The 22,767-nt window shown below is 34.1% G+C and overlaps 1 protein-coding gene across 2 annotated transcripts; it reads left to right on the plus strand.

The window, feature by feature from the left end:
• The first annotated feature begins 288 nt into the window (after positions 1-288).
• Positions 289-22,337, plus strand: LOC108908655 (fatty-acid amide hydrolase 2). 2 transcript variants are annotated; one of them, XM_018712767.1, is made up of 8 exons: positions 289-573; positions 8,100-8,285; positions 11,006-11,186; positions 11,300-11,556; positions 12,232-12,507; positions 19,613-19,753; positions 21,538-21,975; positions 22,171-22,337. In XM_018712767.1, exons 1-8 carry the CDS (start codon positions 493-495, stop codon positions 22,273-22,275), a joined length of 1,665 nt encoding a protein of 554 aa, XP_018568283.1. In that variant the 5' UTR covers positions 289-492; the 3' UTR covers positions 22,276-22,337. The 2 variants fall into 2 exon arrangements, with proteins under 2 accessions (XP_018568283.1, XP_018568284.1); XM_018712768.1 differs by lacking the exon at positions 289-573 and adding an exon at positions 5,674-5,795.
• Positions 22,338-22,767: the final 430 nt, after the last annotated feature.

Genomic DNA, 22,767 nt, shown 5'->3' on the forward strand with positions numbered 1-22,767 from the left:
TAACGCATTACAAAAGTAACTGATACGTATTTAAATTATGTATTCAAAAAGCTCGAAGATGGAAATTAAGTAGATATAATACTATATCCAAAAAAAAAAAAGTCGAAAGTGGCTTTGCTATTTTCATATTTTCATAGTAAATGTTGCTTCTCTGTAAGTGAAAGAAAATGGAAACAGAAAGTAACTTTATTTAAGTGCTTAAAACCAATTCTCATCAACTAGGTACGCCACTGATTGGGGAAGCAACGTACCTTAACAGTGACATGTTTACCCACTTTTCAAATAATATCGGTGGCTTTCTACACGCTGATAATTTCATATATTTATGAACAATAACGTACGTTTGTTTTCAACGATGCAATGACATCCGTTGAAGTATTTTTCTGTGCATTACATGTACCTGTCTCACCTGTAGTGTAATAGACAGTATAAATCTGCGATTTGTTCAGCAAGGTTTGTTTGTAACGCTTCACAGAGTTCCAAGTATTGAAGATGGACGGTAAAGAAGGTCAGCAGAAGACACAGTATAGGAGAGTGCCAACTACTGTAATATCTACAACCTATGAAGAGCAGGTAAATTTGTTTTAAAGTATTGTTTTAATAAAATAAAGTCGTTTATCGGAAAAAATAGGCATACATAATAACCACTCGTTTTATATCGATTCACTTGTAAACAATGGAAATATCAACGACTAAAGTTCAAGTTTTTACATAAAAGTGCAGTACACTGTAGCCCAAACTATATATTATGTATTTTGTATTGTGTTTTATAAATATTAATAATACTTAAGTACTTAATGTAATTTAAAAAATTATACAATTTTCCCCATGTTGCCTCAACTGTAGCACCAATACTGATGATAACTTTATTTTTACAATATTGCAGTTATTTTTTTAAGAGAATTTTGTCAGTATATCCCAAAATAATCAACAACAACTGTAGCAATTTATATAGAAAAAACGACTAACTATATTTTGTCACACATTGCAAACAAGGAAGATACCATCAAAAAAGGATGCTAACAATAAATAATTTACTTTTTTGTCCATATCGCTTATTACTAGAGATAAACCTATCACTGTAATATTAACAAAGCGCTCTATTCAAATATGTAAAAATGTATAAAGAGTTCTGCCAAAAAAATACATATTCCGAAATGCAACATACAATTGTTTTTCTATGTACTGTTTCAAATTTACAAGAAAAGTTCCTACAACTTTGGCCTATCATTTTTTTTGAGTACGAAAGTGAAAAAGATAAATTTAATAATAATTTAATAATCCTGTACAATTATTATTCAAGCCCAAAAATCGCGCAACATTATGGATTTTTGATAGCTTATTAACAGAAAATCCTTCATTTAACACAACGAAGCTTCTTGGTTTGTTCGTCGTTTTAGTATTTGAAATCGTGATGTGGATATACCGCCCTTTGTCATATATTGTCAATGATTACATGGGTCAATTCCTCGTAACGGCAAACGCCAAAAACTCCTAATATCAACATCCCTAAAAACAACAAATTTAATAAATATAACTCAGTTAAACTATTCAGTAGAACCTACCTTATTCATAAGATGATCCTCGTCTAGGACTTCACGCAAAAATTGTTCAATTTGTTCTCTTTCTAAACCTTGGATTTTTTTGGTTGAAAATGTTTGTGCTTAGACTTTAGAAATGCCACTACTCTTCCGAATTTAGAAATTTCAATGTTGTTGTAAACTCTCAAAGTTGACTTCAACATGGAATATTTAGTCCACAATGTGGATGGACCTGATTTCTCTCTTAAATTGAAAAAATAAGCCAGCAAGACATCTTCATTTACGCCTTTCACCCCATCTTTGATTTGCCAATCTTGAAATTCCTTCAGTTCTTTGTTGTAGGTATATAGATTTTGATTTCTCCGGCATGATGCCTGCAGTAGCCGCATTAGCTTTTTCTAAAATTTCATATTCAGATTTTCCACATTTTCCATTTTTTCGGTCTTGGTTTTAGGATTTCAACGTGATTTCAACTTAAAAAACATTGTTTGTTTACTGACAACACTTGGTTACGTTACACAATTTAGGTTGACACTCGCATCCTTTGTAATATTTAAAAATACATTCATTTCGTTAAATTCCTTTTTCTGATATTGACAACTTGAAATTTTAAGTTACTTTCATTTATTATTAAAACGAAATTCTATGGAAATGTTGGATAAAATTGTGTATGGCACTCGTATCTTACGTCATATAAGTCACATGTACATTTCCCAGCGTGACTTATATATACCGTAACACACTAGTACAATTGCAATTGCATTTACAATTGCAATTGTGATAGTTCTTTGTAGACAATGGAGACATATTTTTGTGTAAAATTTGATGGATATATATTTTAAAAGATCATCAAGGAAATAAATCGATTTTATTATTTATTAATAACAACGTTTTATTCTGTGTGTGCAATAGAAAATACATCAGAAATTCATCGTAAAGTGTCTGGCATTCTAATCTCAAAAATTGTACCCTAAATTATTTAAAAATAACAGCGCAGTTAACACCCTGTATAACTTTTTCAAAAATTTATTAGATTTAGGCTTTCCAACACATCTTTCTCCTACATTTCAATATCTATGTCTATGTCGTTTGTTTAAAAAAAAAACTGTAACGAAATTACATCACAGTAGATCATTAGCTCACACAATTTATGACACATTTTTTTAAACATATAATACATATAACATATAATATAACATATAACATATAACATATAATGGAATACATTAATAAATCAGTTTAATATTTATCACTTACAGTACTTACACAGGTCATAGTATATTACTTATTGCATTTGCCATTCAAATTCTAATTCAACAATGTACAATATAAAAGTAACAGGAGTGTATCTAGAAATAAGTAAACAAAACGTGCCTGTCTTGAAATCATTCAGTTTTTTAATAATTATGTCCAATGGAAGTTACACTTGCCTCAAGGTTCTATTTAACCTTACGAACTATATTTAAACACGTACTCGTAGTATTATTTATCATTGTTCTTATTATAATATCTAAGTAGGTATTTATAATTATTGCATAATTAGATGAAATGAAGTCATATAATAAACAGTTAGATGTACATTCATTCCAAAAAAGTCAACATTTTTAAGTTACATTTCATTATGCATTTAATTTGGAGATATTTGTAAGATTGTGGACAGTTACCCCAAAAATGCTCCAATATGAAATTAGCGTATTTACAAAAAAATTACTTATGAATAAAAATTTTAATGTTTCAACTTTTTACGGAAGTAAATTTGTATTTAGTAACTTGGTTTCTTGAATTCGGTATATTTTCTTCCAGACATAATTTTATTTATATAATTATTAATAAATATTTATTTTTAATCTGTATTTTACAATACTCGTACAAGGGTTCATTTTTACTAATAACAGGTATTTTATTTTGTTATATTCATGTTACCTGGACAGATATTGCATTCTATGTTTTACTGTTATCTATAAATTATTCTTATAGCCGTTAAAAAAATGTACCTAAATGTATTAAATAAAGCATGCCTGCCATTAACGATTGTTAAAAGCGAAGGTATAATTTTAACATGACTTAAATGTTATCACTTATGTTTAAGTACACACAATTCTATTTATCTATTTTCTTGTTATTGTAAATAATGGTTAATTATAATATTGACATTAAACGAATTATGTGTGTAATAGTACAATAAACATTAACGTATAGTTTTTTCCAAAAATTTAAGTTTTTGTTGCGATACCAGTTGCTGATTTTGGCAACATTAATGTAACTTGATTATAATACAGTCTGAGTTCCATATCAAACTACAATTCAAAATGATTATGAGTGAGTCCAGTGCGAAACGATAATAGATCGCAATACGAGGTGTGGCTACAAAATAACGAGATTGAGCCGCTTGTGCCGCTTTTTCTTTCGTAGCTTCATCGGTATGTAGTCTTGTTCCTTTTAATGCAGGTTTGACCTTGGGGAACAGATAAAAGTCACGTGGCACCAGGTCAGGCGAATAAGGCGGATGGTCTAACACTGAGTGTTTTTCCAAAATTCGGGTCTTTAAATAGTTTCCCAAAAGCGTAATGGATTTCTCCACGGAAATAATTACACATTAATTACGCAAATTTAAAGAGACAATTTAACAACCCCCTCAGTCTATTACGGTTCTCAAGATAGAAATGATGTTACATCCTATTTGACACTCTACATTTGCTGGTTATACAGTTTAAGAATTAGAATTTTCCTGTTATTTTAATAAGACAGACTTGTACACATACGAGGCCTGCTCAGAAAATAACAGAACTTTTTGAATTACCACCATTTCCTTTGTAACCACATGTTCTTGGATTGTTAATATCTCATTTAGTTTTCGTGATATTGTTATTTGAGTACAACGTGTTTAAATGTTAATGACGATTTTTGAATTGTGCGATTTTCTTTAACAACGATGCAATGTCTTTTACATGAAGCTGGAGAAAACTTTCACGGAAACGTTTTAACTTTTGAAACAAGCTTACGGAGATGATGCTCTGGGTAGTACGCAATGTTACGAATGGTTTTCACGATTTAAAAGTGGTTGTCAGTCAACCGAAGATGATCCTTGATCAGGAAGGTCTTCGACTCCATCTGATGACCTCCACTTTCAGAAAGTGAAATATCTGGTGCGTGCAAATCGCCGAGTTACTGTCAGAGAAATTGCAGTTAACACCTCAATTCGGTCATACTTTGACTGAAAAATTGAACATGCATCGAATCGCAGCACGGCTTGTTCTAAACAACAGAAAGAACATCGTGTGGATATTTGTCGGCAACTCCTGGAACAATCCAATGACGATGAAACATTCATTCAAAGAAGCACAATGGGAAACAAAAACTCGGATTATGGCTACGACATGGAGTCTAAAGTTCAATCATTGCAATGGAATGGCAAAGAATCACCACGCCCCAAGAAAGCACGTCAGTCTCGATTCAGTATCAAAGTGATCCTCATTATTTTTTTCTATTTTAATGGAATTGCGCATTTTGAATCCTTGCCTTAAAGTGAAACACTGAACCGTGTGTACCTACTATAGGGGCGTTTTACAAAGGTTACGTGAAAAAATCGGCAAAAAGGGGCCAGAGTTGTGGCGGGAAAACTTAGGCTCCTGCACTGTGATAATGCGCTCACACACTCAGCTTTGTCAATTCTTCAATTTTGTGCAAAAATTTGGATTTCTGTCCTCTCTCACCCTCCTTACTTGCCAGACCTGTCTTCTTGCGATTTTTTCTTATTTCCGAAATTAAAATTAGTACTGAAAGGACACCGTTTGATGACTTCAAAGCAAATTCGTCACATATTTTAAATAAAGCTATCCGGGACCGATTTGCGAAATGGAAACTTCGCTGGGACAGTGTGTGATTAGGGGAAATGAGTACTTTGAATGCGACAACAAGGACCAATAATGTATAAAATTAATAATAAAGTTTAAAAGAATAAAGTGCGGCTATTTTCTGCAGAGCCCTCGTATTACATCATTAGTCCCAAAACAATTTTGCTTTATTAGATAGGAATACAAATTAATATTCACTCACTGGTAACCATCAGGTTACTGTATATCCACACAAAGTCAAGGCGACATGTGCGAAGGCTTTTATAGGTGTCATAATAGATGTTTAGTTAAAAAAGTGGGTTGACGCAGTATACAACGCGCGGGTCGTAACCTGAGAAATAAGTTTTCTTTTTGAAACAGTGAAGCAGTTATTTTCACCTGTATTTAGCTTTTAAATGTTGTAAGTACATATCTACTGGAAATATTAAGTAAATTTTATACTTCAGATATTACTAATTTTTACTCAAAAATATAAGAATTCAAAATACCTATGGGACGGAAAATACCGACAGTTTGTATAGTTTCTTGAGAAAAAGAACGGTGTTAGTCAGATAAAATAATATATTCTGCGATAGAATATTGTTAACAAGACCTATGATTTTATTTTCTTAATTATAGTTATACCGAAAAGGTGTTGAATAGGAAAACTCTTATTTTTCAGTTTAACGAAAAAAGTTGCTCTTGATAAAAAGTTTTGCTGGTTCTTAAAGTAAAATTGAGATAGAAAAATTTAACTTTTCTTATTCATAAAATTGAAAAAACCTTAAATGGTACAAGAGTAAGGTGCACTTATTTATGAAGATGTGGAAATAAGTTACTAGGAAAAGTTGTTCAAAAGCAAAAGGCAGTCTCTAATACCTACCAATTTTCGAAAAAATCGGCCTACTTTTATTTATTTGTAATCATTAAATTTATTTTATACAAATTAAATTAATTTTAAGGACTGGCTTATTATCGCTTTGCTGGTATTACATTCAGTAGCGGAACACCCCAAATTATCATTAAGAAGAAGAGCTGAAAATCTCCAATTGTTTAAAAAGTCACAAATTCAGAAGATATTAAAACACATACAATACATCGATACAAGCCAGTTTTTAATCATTTTTTGATGTCGATGCTGAAGTAGAACGTTTGGATTATTTTTGTTTGTGTGTTGGCAGTATGAAAAGAGGATTTCATGAAAAAATCATCATGTTTTCTTAATCACTTTTTCAACAAATGGTGTTGTGGCTTCGCAACATGCACGACATTGGAGTGATTTTAATCCGCGTTTTCAAGTACTACGTGAGCGTCAGTACTTTACTAAAATGAATGTGTGGTGCGCCATTTCTTATTACGGAATAATAGGGCCATGCTTCTTTAACACTTCGTGTAATGAGGATAGTTACTTACATATGTTAATAAATTTCCTTGACTGTGAGTTAGAAAACCTTCGGTTAGAATACCGTCGTTCATTTTATTTTCAACAAGATGGAAGTTAAGACAATGGTTAGACCATACATTTCCAGAGCAATGGATTGAGAGACAAGAACCAGTTTAGTGGCCTCCTAGGTGTCCAGATTTGACAATACTGGATTTTTTCCTATGGGGTCGACTGAAACAAATTGTTTATCGCACAATTCTAATAGATTCCAACATTGATCAATTAAAGCATACAATTAGAGATGCAGTTGTTTCAATATCTAGATGAAGTTAGAAGAAGATAACTTACTTGTCCGTTTAAAAACATGTGCTCAATATGGCGGCAGTGTGTTTGAGTAAATAACTTTTAAAAATTGCGAATTGTTAATTTGGAATAATTTAATTTGTATAAAATAAAAATAGGCCGATTTTTTCGAAAATTAGTATTAGAGACAGCCTTTTCTTTTAAAAAAATTAAATTCTATTGAAATTTCGATAGACATTATCTATATAGCAAATAAATCTACTCATATGCACATAGCATACATATTGACTAATTAACAACATAAAAATGTCATATTTAAGTAGTTTTAAATTATATTTAATGATCGCATAAAGGCTATGTAGATGTGGCAACAGCGCCAATAATTGACTAGCAGTGGTACACACTGCGAACCTATAGACCTCGTACATCGGAGATATTGCGCGTCAAATTCGGGTAAAGATGCGTACGCGTTCAAAAATGTATTGTGTGTAAACTATGTACAATATAATTATTATATATAGCAAATATATCGTATTATCCTCGCGAAGATTTGTATCCTTTATTTAAAATCCGTAAATCATGTGAACTGGTAAAACGAGAATTATGTTAATTTAGTTCTAAAAAAATTAAATGACACTCGCGCCCATCTCTCGTCCAAGTCAAAGAAAATGTTGGATGCAATTTTGAAGGTTCTGTGATAGAAACTACATTATTACTCTATTAATCTCTATTTTACCATTTCGCAAAACCGCTTCACGGAAGTATTTGTTTATAAAGTCAAAATTTTTCTAACTTTTAAATTCGCTCCAAAAATTATTCAAAAAATGAAAATTGTTATTATAACGATTCTATACGACAATTTTTCTGATTGGGTAATAATGCATTTTTGATAAAAACATTAATAAAAATGAAAACGAAAACAGAGAAGGTTTTCGAAACTTAATATGAAATATTGACTGATTGTTTTTATGCAAATTATCAGTAAGAAAAAATTCCAAAATAATTTTTGACAATATTTTAAAGAATGTTCATGTTCAGAAAATGTCTGCTGGAGTCGCTACCATCAGGATGGTCATGTGGATGGCGTTTAAGTCACTTAACATACTGTACATACCCATATTTATAGCCAGGAAATTTAAAAGGTCAAAAATATGTCCTCCAGTCAAAGATGAGATTCTACTTCTACCAGCCAGTGAGCTAGCCGATAAAATAAGGAAACAAGAGGTAAGCTCTTTTCGCATACAAAATAGTTTAAATGTTAAGACGGCGATTTCTGCCACCAGGGATTTTTTGGCGCTAGCATCACTTAAAATTATTAAATTGCAATATATAGCTAGTATAAGAACCTCGCTGTACAGCGGTAGTATAATATAAAGTCAATATAAGTATGACTTTTGAACAAAAGGTGTCACAGGCATACCGTGGAATTAATCTCAACTCAACTCGTAATACATTTATTAGACCGATCAAAATAACTCATTTAGAGGGGAAAAAAAAGAAAATTGTTACCTGGACTTTTATAAGTGAAAATGGTAAAGGGGCTTATAATAAACGAAAAAAGGTATCGAAATATAATATTTTTTAATTTTTCAAAAATGTGCTTTTTTTGGCTTGCCAGGGCCTATCATAGCAATGTTACCATTTTTAACGTTAGATATTTTTTAATACAACAATACTTTTTTAATTGTTATCATAATGTGATCTACATATACGTTTGGATTTGATAGATTAGCAGTCAGGTAAAAAAATGGACCACTGCAAAAAAAAATGCCCCGAACACCTTGTAAAACTTAAAACGTATACATTTTAAATTTAAAAGCAAATAGGTATTAACTATTTATTAACAAAAACTACTAAGAATGTAAATTTAAATGTATTTAACAATTCTATTTGTTCAAACAATCTAAAATTTCAAAATATTGATTGAAGTCATATGTCGCATAACATAACATAACCTATCTTTTTATGAATCTAATCTGGGCGGGCTGGCGCAAATAAATGTTCTTTGGGCTGGCGGTGGCGGGCATAAAGTTCTATGGGCAGGGTTGACAGATAAATTTTATCTATTGTCGTCAGTAGATGGAAATACAGTAGCCAAAAAGTCTGTTTTAAATAAAACTTGTTAAAAAATTAAGTTATTTTTATAGGTCTAAACATTCTGAAAGAATATTTAAAAATCAGACATAAAAGAGTAACAAAATACAAATTGGACTGCAAAGAAAATATTTCAACGCAGATTTGGCAGCCATTAGAGTACGGTGTCATGTCGCCACAATGGCGATAAATCGCTGCATTTGACAACTTTGTCTATGGGGCAGGTGAATAACAATCACAGTCACCACGTTCCAAATTCACCAAATTCCTCAGTTTATCTTCGTTCAACCGTCATCTCTTCCTGACTCATTGCATATCCTAAAAGAAAATGAGAGGCAAATTTAAAATTGTCACTTCTTGTACCACGCTCCTTTTAACATGAAATAATAAATTTAATCAGTTATAATTATGATTAATTAACAGGTAATTTGAGTCTAAAATGTTACAATATTATCTTGCCTCCAAAATATAAATTGTGTATAATTTATATGATCTTATTGTATCTGCTTTTGTCTTTAGTTAAATTTCAAATAACTTACCAAAGTACTTTAAATCTTTATAATAGGCTGCAACATAATTTATTTTTGTACGTATCAACTACAGTTATCGTATTTATCCTTTTACAATTGATGTTCCGAATTAAAAAATTCTTAAGTTTTTACAAGTAAACTATACAGTAATTTTTAGCCTTGAAAGAGTTTTTTTTCAGTGTTCGGAGTTAAATGGAGGAATAAAATGAAAGGAAGAGGAGGAAAAGTTATTCTCACAGAACTTTTGACATAACATTTAATTTTAAGAAAATATGTCAAGTATACAAAAATATTAAAATCACATTTCGAGAGATACTGAAAATTTCCAGTAGCTTTTCTAACAATCACAACAATTTGTTATACAACAATAACAATCAATTTAGTCTTTTTTGAAGTGAATACAATTAGTTAAATTAGAAATTTAACATTTAACCTGTTTTCTTTAAGTCATTTTCTTGATGATAAACTTAATAGCTCTGCTTGAAGATCGCGTTCAATGTTCGAGTCTTCAAAATAAAATTTTTAAATTCTCTTGGTTAGCACTATAAAAATTATTATTATTGCAAATAGCAACACTACATCTCACTCCTGACATTTTTACGAGGTAAATTAATAGTTTATATTAAACACTACACTATCAACTTATTAAAAACTATTATCAATAACTAACTAATTACTGCAAAATACCCAAACAACTATGAAAGATTTACTACTTGGAAAAATGCAAAATTACTAGATAAGTCGCATGTAAAAAAACATAAATCCTAAAGACCTAAAGGTTAGAAATCTTTTACGTACCGTGAATAACAAATGGATTTTGATATCAGAATGAAGCGAGGCGAGCGCCATCTGTTACAGAGTGTCCAAAGTTGTAAACGTATTTTATTTTTTAACTGCAATCGGGTGTGTAAATAATTTTTAGTTTTCCATGTCGGTGAATTCTTACGATTTTCAAATATGATGCATTTAAATATTAAACCTTTTCTAGACTTGAATTTTGTTAAGGTACCTTCAGAAAACCTCAAATTTCCTAATGACATATTTTGAATAACCGTTTTGATCTAAAAAAAAGTTTTTAGCCATAAACAATATCTCAAAGAAAATTTTATTTCTCGTAAACTAGCGAATATTTTCTAACCAAACTATGTCATTAAGAGCTCCAACAAATGCTAAACCCTTACAACTTTTCATTTGCAATAAATTTAGTTCCTTTAAATTTATTATCATCTTTGAAATAATTTGTTGGTGGAGCCATCTAGTTTTCCTCTGTCAGAAGTGACCGTCTTAAATGAGTGAAAAGAATTTGTTCTGTCCCTGTAGTTGTCTAGTGAAGCTGTTGTAAAAGCGTACATCACAAGAATAGAGGAAGTAAATCCATTAATAAATGCAGTTATAGAGGACCGGTTTAAGCAAGCAATAGAAGACGCCAAGTATGCAGACAAATTAATATCTTTTGGGACTCTATCTACGGAAGAATTAAAAGAAAAACACCCACTATTAGGTAAGTTAGAAACAGTGCAATATACAAGTAATTTTTTAAGTTGGAATTTTTTAGAATTAAGTTTAATTATTTACATTTATATACATTTTCAAAATGTTTTTGTGTTCTTCTAGGTGTACCTCTCACAGTAAAAGGGAGCATTGAGGTTGCCCACATGAAGATCACCTCAGGGATGCTAACTAGGGCCAATATAACTGCCAAAACGGATGCGGTAACCGTGAAATATGCTAGAGAAGCTGGAGCCATTCCAATACTGACCTCCAATATCCCGGAACTCTGTATGAACTGGGAAAGCGGTAATAAACTTAAAGGGACAACGAAAAACCCTCACAATACCACTAGAACTCCTGGAGGATCCTCCGGAGGTGAGGTAGGTAAACAACTGGATATATATGTTTTGAGTAGTGGTGAGATATAACCTATAAAATATATGCCATGTCTCTAAATGTCCTTTCTACCGACACGTTTGGCATACTGACGAGAGCTACAAATATCTCCGGTCTTAAACCAGTTCTCCTAAACCATAAACCTAAACCATAATCTTAAGCTTAAACATTTCATAATCATGATTAAAATAAATAATTTTTCTCACATTTTTACCGCAAATAATGTTTAAATTGATGAAAAAAAGAAATTCGAAAAAAAATTTTTTTTGTTTTTTTGAAAAACCTTCCGGGCATTGAAAACAACAATATCCAATTGTTCGGCTTTTTCGACCTATGCTTCTGTTCATCAACTTTTAATTAAATTAAAAATAAAGTTAGTTACCCAATCCAGATTTCGACCCCGATTCGTACCGTTTTTTGAGACAAATTTCTAATTAATTTTTGTGCAGTCTGTAATCACTTAAAAAACTACCACATTATCATCTAAAACTCGTGTCAAAATTTTTGCGCTTTGTGCAGGGATAAGTGCCTTAATTGTTCACTGGAACCTAAAATATGGAATCAGTTCATCCAATGAAACACAAATTATGCTATGAGTGTGCACTAGCTTTTCCAATGACCTATTCTAATCTTTAAACTATCACATGTGTCAATTTTAGGCCAGTCTCCTGGCATCGGCCTGTTCGGTCATCGGTATAGGATCCGATGTTGGAGGCTCCTTAAGGCTACCAGCGCACTTCTGCGGGGTGTGGGGACACAAACCATCTCCAGGAGTGGTTTCGTATATAGGACATTATCCCAGTTGTAAAAACGAGGAAGTATGGAAAGCGGTTTTCACGTTAGGACCCATGGCTCGATATGCTACCGATTTGAAACTTCTATTGGAGGTCATCGTTGAACCAGAGATGAAAGACTGCCTGATGCTGAACGAACCAGTAAGCGAATTTACTTTCCTGTAAATGTATTTAAATACATAACACTGGCTATTATAGCTTCCTCAGATTTAGGTCTAAATGTGAAGACCTTCATAAATGATTACAGTAGTAACCAGCAATTTTATTTCCTTTACACTGGCAAATAAATTTCACGAGATTCTATTCAATCAGTCAGCGATCGCATTATTTTGAGCGTAGACCTTACGGTTTGTCATTGTTCATGCTTGTACAGTTTTTTTTAAAATGATAACAAAGTCCAAGTACTTGTTTCTGGGAATACTCAAAATGTGTGACATTTTGAGTATATATTTATTATAAGTATGCGATTGACGTTGATAAATTTATTATTATAATAAATTGCACTCTACACTGTAAACTTATTTTCTCGAAAACTGTTTTATTTATCAAAATTAAAGAAATTTTTCCTGTGAAGATCTGGAATTTAAAGCTTTTCGATTTTTTTCTTTTTTTCCTAGTCACTGCAGAAAACAGACTGACCCCAGACCACATACAAAAGACTGACGAAACAAAAAATAAGACAAAATCACATGTGCAACAGGCATCGTTACGGCTAAAAGGGTAACCCCGTCTCGACATGTGGCAGAAAGTACTGTTGCATCCCTTGCTACGTCCACCCACTCTTGGGTATAGTAGCATACTAAAAAAAAACGGCGAGACTGCCAGATGCAATAGCCTTAATGGCAAAATGTGCAAAGGTTGCAGAGAGTCCAGTAGCTCAGGGAGATGGGCGTGGAGGTGCAGTCTCTATCTCTGCGGTTGCACCAAGGCTATGTTATAAAACTACAAGAAATTATAGCAAAAAAAAAAGAAGGTATAATAATCAAACTACTTTAATGATAAGTAATTATCAAATAACAATTGTTATAACAAAACATGAAATAGCCAAGAATAGCAGATTGGTCAAATATATGGCTGCAATAGGTCAAAATACCCCCGAGAGGGGTGGTCATAAACANGTCTGAATAATAAAAGGGAGGTCGAAGTTCGGGCATGACAGAATAGGGGCTGAAATCAAACAATCCTTCAGGGACCTGAAGGCAGAGTTACAAGCATCATCCCAGATGAATTTTCTATTCTTCTTTAAAAGGTCACAAAGAGGCGCTATAAGGGAAGAGAAATTAGGTACAAACCTCCGGTACCATGAGGCAAGACCTATGAGGCGTCGCACCTCCGTTACATTGCGAGGTGGGGGAATTTTCACAATGGCCTCAACTTTTCCAGGATCCACCATTAATCCTGAGGCACCCACAACGTAGCCTAAATACCGAAGTTCTTGTTTACAAAAGTGGCACTTATCGCGGTTAAGTGTTAATCCTGCATTAGTAATGCGAGTGATGACTTCCTTAAGAATTTCGAGATGACGTTCAAAACTGTCGGTACATATAATTACGTCATCCAAGTAAACGAACACGTACTTTTCGAGGTCAAGTCCGATGACTCTGTCGATGAATCGCTGCCAAGTGGCAGGAGCATTGTGGAGACCCATAGGCATGCGCCGAAACTGGAATAGTCCCCTATTAGGGATGACAAAAGCGGTGAGTGGTTTGGACTCCTCCGACAGCGGAATCTGCCAATATGCGGCCTTGATATCAAGGGTTGTGAGGTAGTGAGCGTCCCTTAATTTATCGAGAGTAGCACTTACGAAGGGTAAGGGGTATGCATCTCGAGCGGTAACCTTGTTGAGTTGTCGGAAGTCTACAACAAATCGGTACCGTCCGTCCTCTTTTTTGATGAGTAATATTGGTGAAGCCCACGGAGAATTTGAAGGCTTCACTACTCCATCAGCTAACATTTTATCTAATTCTTCGTAAACTTGTCTCTGAAGGGCAGGTGAAATAGGATAATGTCTCTGCCTTATTGGCGGGGAGTCAGTACGAATAATATGCTCCACCAAAGTGGTACAGCCTAATTTACTGGGCATGGCTTGGAAAGTGTCCTCTATCATCTGCTCAAGTTGCTTCTATTGTTCTGAAGTAAGACTCTCTGAAAAGTGGATAGCCCCAACTTTTAGGGTATTTACCTCCGAGGGGTTGAGAAATGACCAGCTGCCCGAAAACATGTCGGGTATAATTTGCATTACTCTCCAAAAATCTATCCCTAGTATGAGATCATGAGAGAGTGTAGGAGCTACTAAAACGTCAAAAATTCTGGTTCGACCACTTAAGGTTATTGGGAGGGATACCACTCCAATAACTGGGCATGACTGTCCATTAGCTACCGTACACTCTTGCATGCCGGCCATACTTAATGTACGAGTGGTCTGCAACCATTCCCAACCTGGTCCTCCTATAAAGGTTCTGGTAGCACCAGAATCTAGAAGTCCCAAAACGTCTTTGCCATATATACTGACATGCACGTATGGTCGAGTATCATTTCTCGCATGAGCGAGAATAAAGTCAAGGATACATTGAGACTTAGGATCAGCCACTAAAGCAGGATCGTGGTCGCCCTCGCGGTCTAATGGTGACCTCTCCTGTCGTTTTTTTGACAATGAGGACATGACAACACTGTGACATTGCCCAAACCACACCGGAAACAAAACTTCCTACGGGGTTTATCACAGGCTCGGAACTTGTGTGGGTATTTGCTCCATAATTCCAACAAGAGGAAGGAGGATCAACAGCTGAACATCCTAAATTAGGTGTCGGGGAAATGGTTGAAATTACTGCAGAAGGTTGGAAAGTCGATGGTTGAGGTTCCCGGACCTCTTGGATAGTATTGATGGAGGCGGTTGGTTGGTTGCACGGTCTTCTATATCCTAATTCTGGTTCTAGTAAACTTCTGTGATTGCTTGGAGGTGGTACAAACTTTTGGATTATTCCTTCAGTTTCCTCCACGATTCTACTGAGACGGATTAGTTCGGATATAGAATAGATGGAATGGGTGGCTAATTGCATTTGGATGTAGGGTAGGAGATTTCGCTTGATCAAGTTCAATCTGGTTTCTTCTGATGAAAGCTGTGACAGTTTTCGGAACAAATTCTCCATAGCAGAGACAAAATTGACAACCTTCTCTTGAGCCCCTTGTGTCCTGTGGCGAATTTCGTCCCACAGCATGTACTCGTAGTCATGAGGCTGAAATGTGTCCTTAAGTTGCGCAGTTAATTCATCCCATGTTTTAAAGTATCCTGTTCGGTACCAGATTAAAGCCTCTTGGGTGAATAGTTCAGGTGCCGATCTCAGTAGTTGCTCCTTCGTCACACCTCTAGAGATGCGTAACTCTTCAACTCTCTCCAAAAAATCATTCACACTGGTTCTGCCATTGAAACGTAAGTTCCATCGTCCGATTTCCGGAACCCTGGGTCGAAACTCGGTGATTGGCAACCTTGAATGAATTGGAGAAAATTGCAAATCCTCTAATTGGGCAATTAAATCGTTCCCCGGAACAGTAGTTTGTCCACCACTATCACCAGAATAACATCTTCCGTCTACTTGTCTCGATAATCCAGGAACTGGAGATGCAGCATTATCAAAACGGACGCGTGGTTTCGTTACTGAGCTTGTACCTTCAATTGGAGGGACTACTGGACGAATATTTTCCGGACCAAACTGCGAAGGGTGAGTCACTCTCGACTGTGGAGATTGCTGAACCATCCCATTAGACAGTAGCTCTTCTCTTCGACAAGGTGTCCCTTCATTCCTAAGAGGGGGAATATCAACCAAGTCATAGGAAACTCCTGCAGCTACGTTTGGAGGTGCAACCACTTCTGGTATAAGAAGATTGTCCTGATCTAGAATTGAACGGTGGGGAATTTCCTCTACAGGTGAGACAACTCCTTGCGCGCCTGCTTGGCTCGTCGATAGACCTTCATAAACCAAATTGAGATTACCTATCAATTGTGCACACCTTGCTACCAGATCAGACCTTACCTTTGTCTGACTTTGTTCTTGACAAGAAATTCTTTCCAATCTCAAAGCGATGTGCAATAGACGAGAATAAATTCGCTTGAAGTCGTTTTGCCTATTATTGTGATCAAAGTTAACAATAGCTAAATTTAATTCTTCAATTTTCCGGGAACAAATCGTCAATTCATTTTCAGCGTCCAAAGGAACCCTTTGAGGCGCAGCCGCAAAATTCAATCTCTCCTTTCGGAAAACTTCCCTTAGAATATTTCGTTTTCCCTCAACAGTATTCCCTATCGGTAAATTCCTAATGCACAATTCGTATGCTAACTCGTCCCCAAGTAATCTATTGACCTCCATATTGGAAATGAAATTAAAAAAAAATCGGTAGTGATTGATGTCAATTATCACAACCCTGACCCTGACCCTTAGAAAAAGCAAAAAAAAAAGAAAAAAAGGACCGTTACTTTACATACGAAATGAGTATAGAACGTATTTCAACACAAAAGAAAAATCCGATCTAAGATCAAAATTGTCAATAATAATTATAACCTATTTTTTTTTCAATAACTTAAAAACAATGTAACCAGTTTAATCCAATTAAATTACAAAATATCTAAACCGCAAGGATTCGACTAACTCTAAATTTATTTTAATTACCACCTTATCTAAATTTAATAGTCGATTATCACGTAAAAAACCTAGTTAATACTAATAAATTAAATAACTAATAAAAATACTAAAATGTATTATGTACAATTAAATACACAAAGTATCTCAGAACCCGAAATCCCAAAAATATACCAATGCACCTATGTAATTGTCATGGCAATATTTAATTTCTATAGTTATTTATTGCAGTGTTACAAAAAATGATGAATAAACATTTCAAGTTTAATTAACGTTAAGCTCCCCAATAATCTGCAGTTACTACAAATAATCAACAAACCAATGAAATTGGCACATTAATGTCCACGCATGCGTAAGCCTACTCCAGTACCAGTTTACATAAAATCATACAGTTAGCATATAACCTCAAAATTGGTTACCCAATGTCATAAATTCGACCAATCAGCCAACCAGCACTTTCATGAGAAAGAAATGAGAATTTCGTCCAATGCAATAAAAATAAAAAATATCAAAAGTTGGGCGCCAAGTTGCTACGTCCACCCACTCTTGGGTATAGTAGCATACTAAAAAAAAATGGCGAGACTGCCAGATGCAATAGCCTTAATGGCAAAATGTGCAAAGGTTGCAGAGAGTCCAGTAGCTCAGGGAGATGGGCGTGGAGGTGCAGTCTCTATCTCTGCGGTTGCACCAAGGCTATGTTATAAAACTACAAGAAATTATAGCAAAAAAAAGAATGATAATAATCAAACTACTTTAATGATAAGTAATTATCAAATAACAATTGTTATAACAAAACATGAAATAGCCAAGAATAGCAGATTGGTCAAATATATGGCTGCAATAGGTCAAAATACCCCCGAGAGGGGTGGTCATAAACAAATACGCGGGGTCCTAGACACCTCTAGGGTAAATATGCAAAATGAAGTCCCTTTTAGTATATATACTGGCAGGTTTACAGTCGTAACTAAGTGAACAAAGAAGGCTTTAAGGGAAAATAATAGTTCAATAATTTAACTAATTAATGAGTAGAGAAATGAATAAGACCTTGTGTCCGGTGTTTTTAGGTTACAAGCGGGCGAAGCCTCGCCGCCTGGGTCGGATGTCCTGGTACCTTCGCCCTGGTCTGTCGCCTGCACGTTCGCCTCCGTGCCTGGGGCTCGTATTGTACTGCAGTACTATTGGGGCTCTCTCTCTCCACAGTATATTTTGCAATTACCAGCAATTAAGGGCAGCCACACGGGGAAAAAAAAAAAAGGCCTAGAAATGAACGTAGTTGAGGGAAATAAACGTTAATGCAGGTGATTGAATCCACCTCACAAAAGTTATATAAATGGCTTGACAGAATTAATGGAAAAGAATGTATTTAGATACCTTGGATATTGGGCGGCCTTTCTTGCAATTTTTATGTGTTGCACAGTACAATTGCAAATCCAGATTAACACTGCTATCTATCAGCGATAGATACACTAATCAGTAAAATGCAACACACTTTTAATTAACTTTAATTTACATAAATCCACAAGCTGCGTGAATGACTGCTATCTTTCAAGACAGAATTCGTAGTAAATCGTCAATTTTATTTCAGTGCGAAAAACTAAACATCTTTTTGCCTATACTCGACGGCGATAAAAGTGTATTTTAAAGGTTTCTATTAAGATTATAATATATTGCCGAAATTTACTGAATTTAAAAGTACTTAATTATTTATTTTAAGAAAATCTTAAGCCATTTATTTATTTTTTTTTCGTATTTAATTTCAACCTCAAACCGTTCATTTCTGGTTCGTGCAGTAATGTTTTAAATATTGCCATCACTACATTACATTCGTCTCTATACCGGGCGACAAAATAGACCCGTAACACCCTTTGATGCGACGACTAAAAACCGATAACTGATGGTTCGTCCCGGATTAGTTAGGCGTGTCAAGTTTGTTACACGTACCATGTAACAATTTTCCGTCTCCCCTAGCTGTAACGTAACATGTTCGGTGTTACGTTACGGGACATTTGACACAAATGGATACCCGCCTTTATAAACATGGATAATTTGTATTCTAGCAAAAAGCAAAAATATAAACAGTATTTATGTGACGTATTATGATAATAATAAAAATTCGCCCGATAAAAAAGTTATCGAAAATTCAAGTTTTTCCATTTCAAGTCAAAAAGTAAAAACGTTGTTCAATTTTGCATGAATAACTTCTTCGATATGTTATTGGTCATTGAATTCTTCAACTTTGTCCTCATTTTGACAAACTTTGTTTTCTATACGATAACCGTGATCTCCGTAATCAAAAACATCCGTTATATCACAAAAGTAGTCTTAATCTTTTAAATTAAAATATAAGTTGTTAAAAATTAAACAGAATTGCAAAAAATTTTTAAAAATATATTGGTATTTACCACAAATTTTTCAAACAGTAATAAACGCTTAATAAAGTTAATATTTTAATTTATGCATATTCACTTTTGTCTTTAAAGTTTACAGAAATGTTATTGAATTATATGTTTATGTTCATTCTATACCTACATTTTAATGAAACATTTACATTTAAATGTATAAGAAATCTCCCAGACTAGATGAGAGAAAAGAAATTTAATTTTGGTTTTCAGGTGAATCTTAAAGACATAAGGGTATTTTTCATGGAAGATATCGAATCCTCTTTGACAACTAAAGTTAGCGATGACTGTTTGGAAGCCCTGCATCAGGTCATTGATCATTTCAACACTCTCTGCTACAACAACTGTAAAAAGGTAGTACTTTAAAGTATTTAAATCGAGCAACTTCTGCTCTGTAACTGAGTGTAAACCTGTGCATTTTCAAACAAAATAAAATAAATAATTAAAAATAAGCTACATACATTCTATAGTACGATCGTATACGATGCAAAGTAATAAATCATTGCCTGTCAAGGGAATCAGTGCAACACATTTTATATGGGGTTTTGGAAATTGAATAATTTCTTTATGCATTATGGATTAACAGTTATATATTTATGAAGGACAAAATGAAAAACAAAGGCATCTCCTTCGCACATTGGGCGGCAGGACAACAATACATTTATTACTCCCTTCGTTCTCCCTCATATGACTTGTGTCTTGTGTTTTTTGCGGCGGCGCGCGTGCCGGCCTGGCGTGGTTAGTTTCGTTTCGGTTGTATTGGTGCTGCGTGTTTCTCGCTCGCGATATTTGTGAGGTTATAACTGTTATAAGTGCAATTATATTTCTTTCGGGCTATATGTGTGTTTCGCGCTATTATTTGAGAGTTTGTGAGTGAAATCATATTTCTTGTGCTCCGTAGCAAAAGTGTTTTTAGTGTTTTATTTGTGTGCTGTTTGTGTGTTTCGGGCTGTTGTTTGTGAATCGTGAATGCTATTATATTTTCTGTGCTAGTGAAGTGAAGTTTTTTGTATTATTATTGCTCTGTTGTTGTTATATGGAGAAATGGAGGCGATGCCTGGATGTTCGCGAGCCGGATGTATTGCTGTGGCTACAAAATAATCTATATTAAGTTACAGAGAAAAAACGATAATATTAAATGTCTATAACCCTTTAGAAAAGGATCATCCCATGAAACTGAAGACTGGTTTGGTGGAAATGTGTTCTAGATATACTGGAGTAAGCGAATTATCTGTTTTCAAAATTTTAAGAGAGAAGAAAATTGAAGGAGACGTTAAGAAACCTAAAAAAGAGGGTGGAAAGAAGAAATTAACATTAAATGAAGATGAGAAAAATGCAGTTTGGCGTACAGTACATAAATCATAGAATTTATATTTTGTTTATAATTTGTTAACATTTCTTGTTTGATAGAAAAATAATTTATTTTGTTGAGATTGGTAGAGAATTGTTGTTAGTGTTTTCATTTGATAGAATCATATAATAGGATTTATATTTTGTTTCCATTCTGTAAATATTTATAGTATATCTGTTATACAAGGTTTTTGCTTTGAAACTTCGTTCTCCTTATAAAAAAAAGAATCGTAATGGGGTGCGATGAAGAGATCAGTTCACGTCTGGAACCCTGTTCCTACAAAAATCCCTTTATTCTCATAAACTATTTGTTTTAAATGTAATTTATTATAAATCCAATTCGTTATTTAAATTCCACATATGTGCTACATTTCACCTCTGTACGCGCCTCTCTTTATTGTTCCCTGCTCTACGATCAAGCTCGCCAGGTTAGTATTTGACGTATAACCGACCACTTCGTACACTCGATGCACCTGGCCGACTACAGCTAGTACCAGAACACAGTGCGAATGCGGCGGTATTTCAGATTTTACATTCAATTTCATTTTAAATTTGAAACGGTTCATCTTACGCCTCCTAAAAATGATGACACGATTTTCCTTTGATAAAAGACCGACAATTTTTTGCTCTACTTTGCATCGTTTACGATCGTACTATACTATATCTACACAAAAATCAAATATTTTTACAAAAAGAAGTTTTAGAGCATATTGTAGAAAATAAAGGACACTGAAAAATTCTCAAACGAATCTAGTTATGGAAAGTCATTAACAACAAGAACTTTTTAGGTAAAATTACCTTTAATGAAACATGCTCCAGAAATAGCAGCGTTGAATCTCTTGGACATTGACGACGTCGACAATCTTTTTGAAGGCCGAGGAGAAGGCAGTTACAAAGAGCTTTTCAAATACGCAACTGGTAGGTCAGAGTCCACCCTCAACGTAGTCCTATATGGCGTCTTAAGAAGGTTCGTTGGTTACCTACCTAGATCGCTATTTGAAAACATCAAAGGGACATTAAAGGATCTGAAAAGTGATTTCGTCAAACTGTTGGGTAATGACGGAGTCTTCATAATTCCTACTAGTCCTATGGAAGCTTGTTACCACGGAGATATGGTCAGAAAAACACTTGATGCCAGTTATCTGTATATATTCAACGTTTTAGGTTTGCCAGTAACGAACTGTCCCATCAGATTTACCAGAGACGGACTGCCCATCGGCGTACAGGTAGGTACATGTTGTTTGTACATAGACTGGATATTTCTCAATGACTGTTGTTCATTTTATCCCAAAAATAAATTATGTATAAGATTTTTTGATTCTCCAATTGTGTCTCATCTTAACGAAACAGCCGGCAAATTCTGTTCTTTAACTTAATTTTTACGTTTCTTTGTTAGAAATAATATTAATTGTTTGTTGAAGGTCGTTGCAGCGCCAAACTGTGATAGGCTAACGTTAGCAGTAGCAATGGAGATAGAGAAAGCCTTTGGGGGTTGGAAACCACCAACCGCTGTTAATAGTCGGTGACTGTACTACCTAATTAGTAATTCCTGTTTTGTATGTTATATAAAGTTTTGTTTTTCTTTTTACGTTGTTTCGTTTATTTTTTCCCATAATCCCGCATTTTCTTAGGCCCCTGTAGCAAATTTTGATTTGTATATTATACTGATTATTAAGCATATAAATAGTAATACAAGGCCGATTTAATATTAGACCGTTTTGCAGTTATGCAATGAAAATTGACAAAAACTCTACTAAGGTTTTCATCATAATATGTTTTACATACTCTTCAATTTTGAGTATGTACTTATTTCCTTAATACCTTATATAATATTATTTTTAATAAATTAATAAACAAAGGGCGGTATGAACGGTCCCCCAGATTTCGTGATATGTATGTACACTGTCCCACGTCATCGTACTGCTCAATTTCAGAAGTCATAATTTTTAATAAGTTCCGCTCTGCCATTCAATCTGCTTCTAGTTTTGAAAAAACAGGTCAAATCTTATTTTTCTCAT

This window comes from Anoplophora glabripennis, unplaced genomic scaffold (assembly GCF_000390285.2).
Source record: "Anoplophora glabripennis isolate ALB-LARVAE unplaced genomic scaffold, Agla_2.0 scaffold208, whole genome shotgun sequence".
In the NCBI taxonomy this organism is placed as follows: Eukaryota; Metazoa; Arthropoda; class Insecta; order Coleoptera; family Cerambycidae; genus Anoplophora; species Anoplophora glabripennis.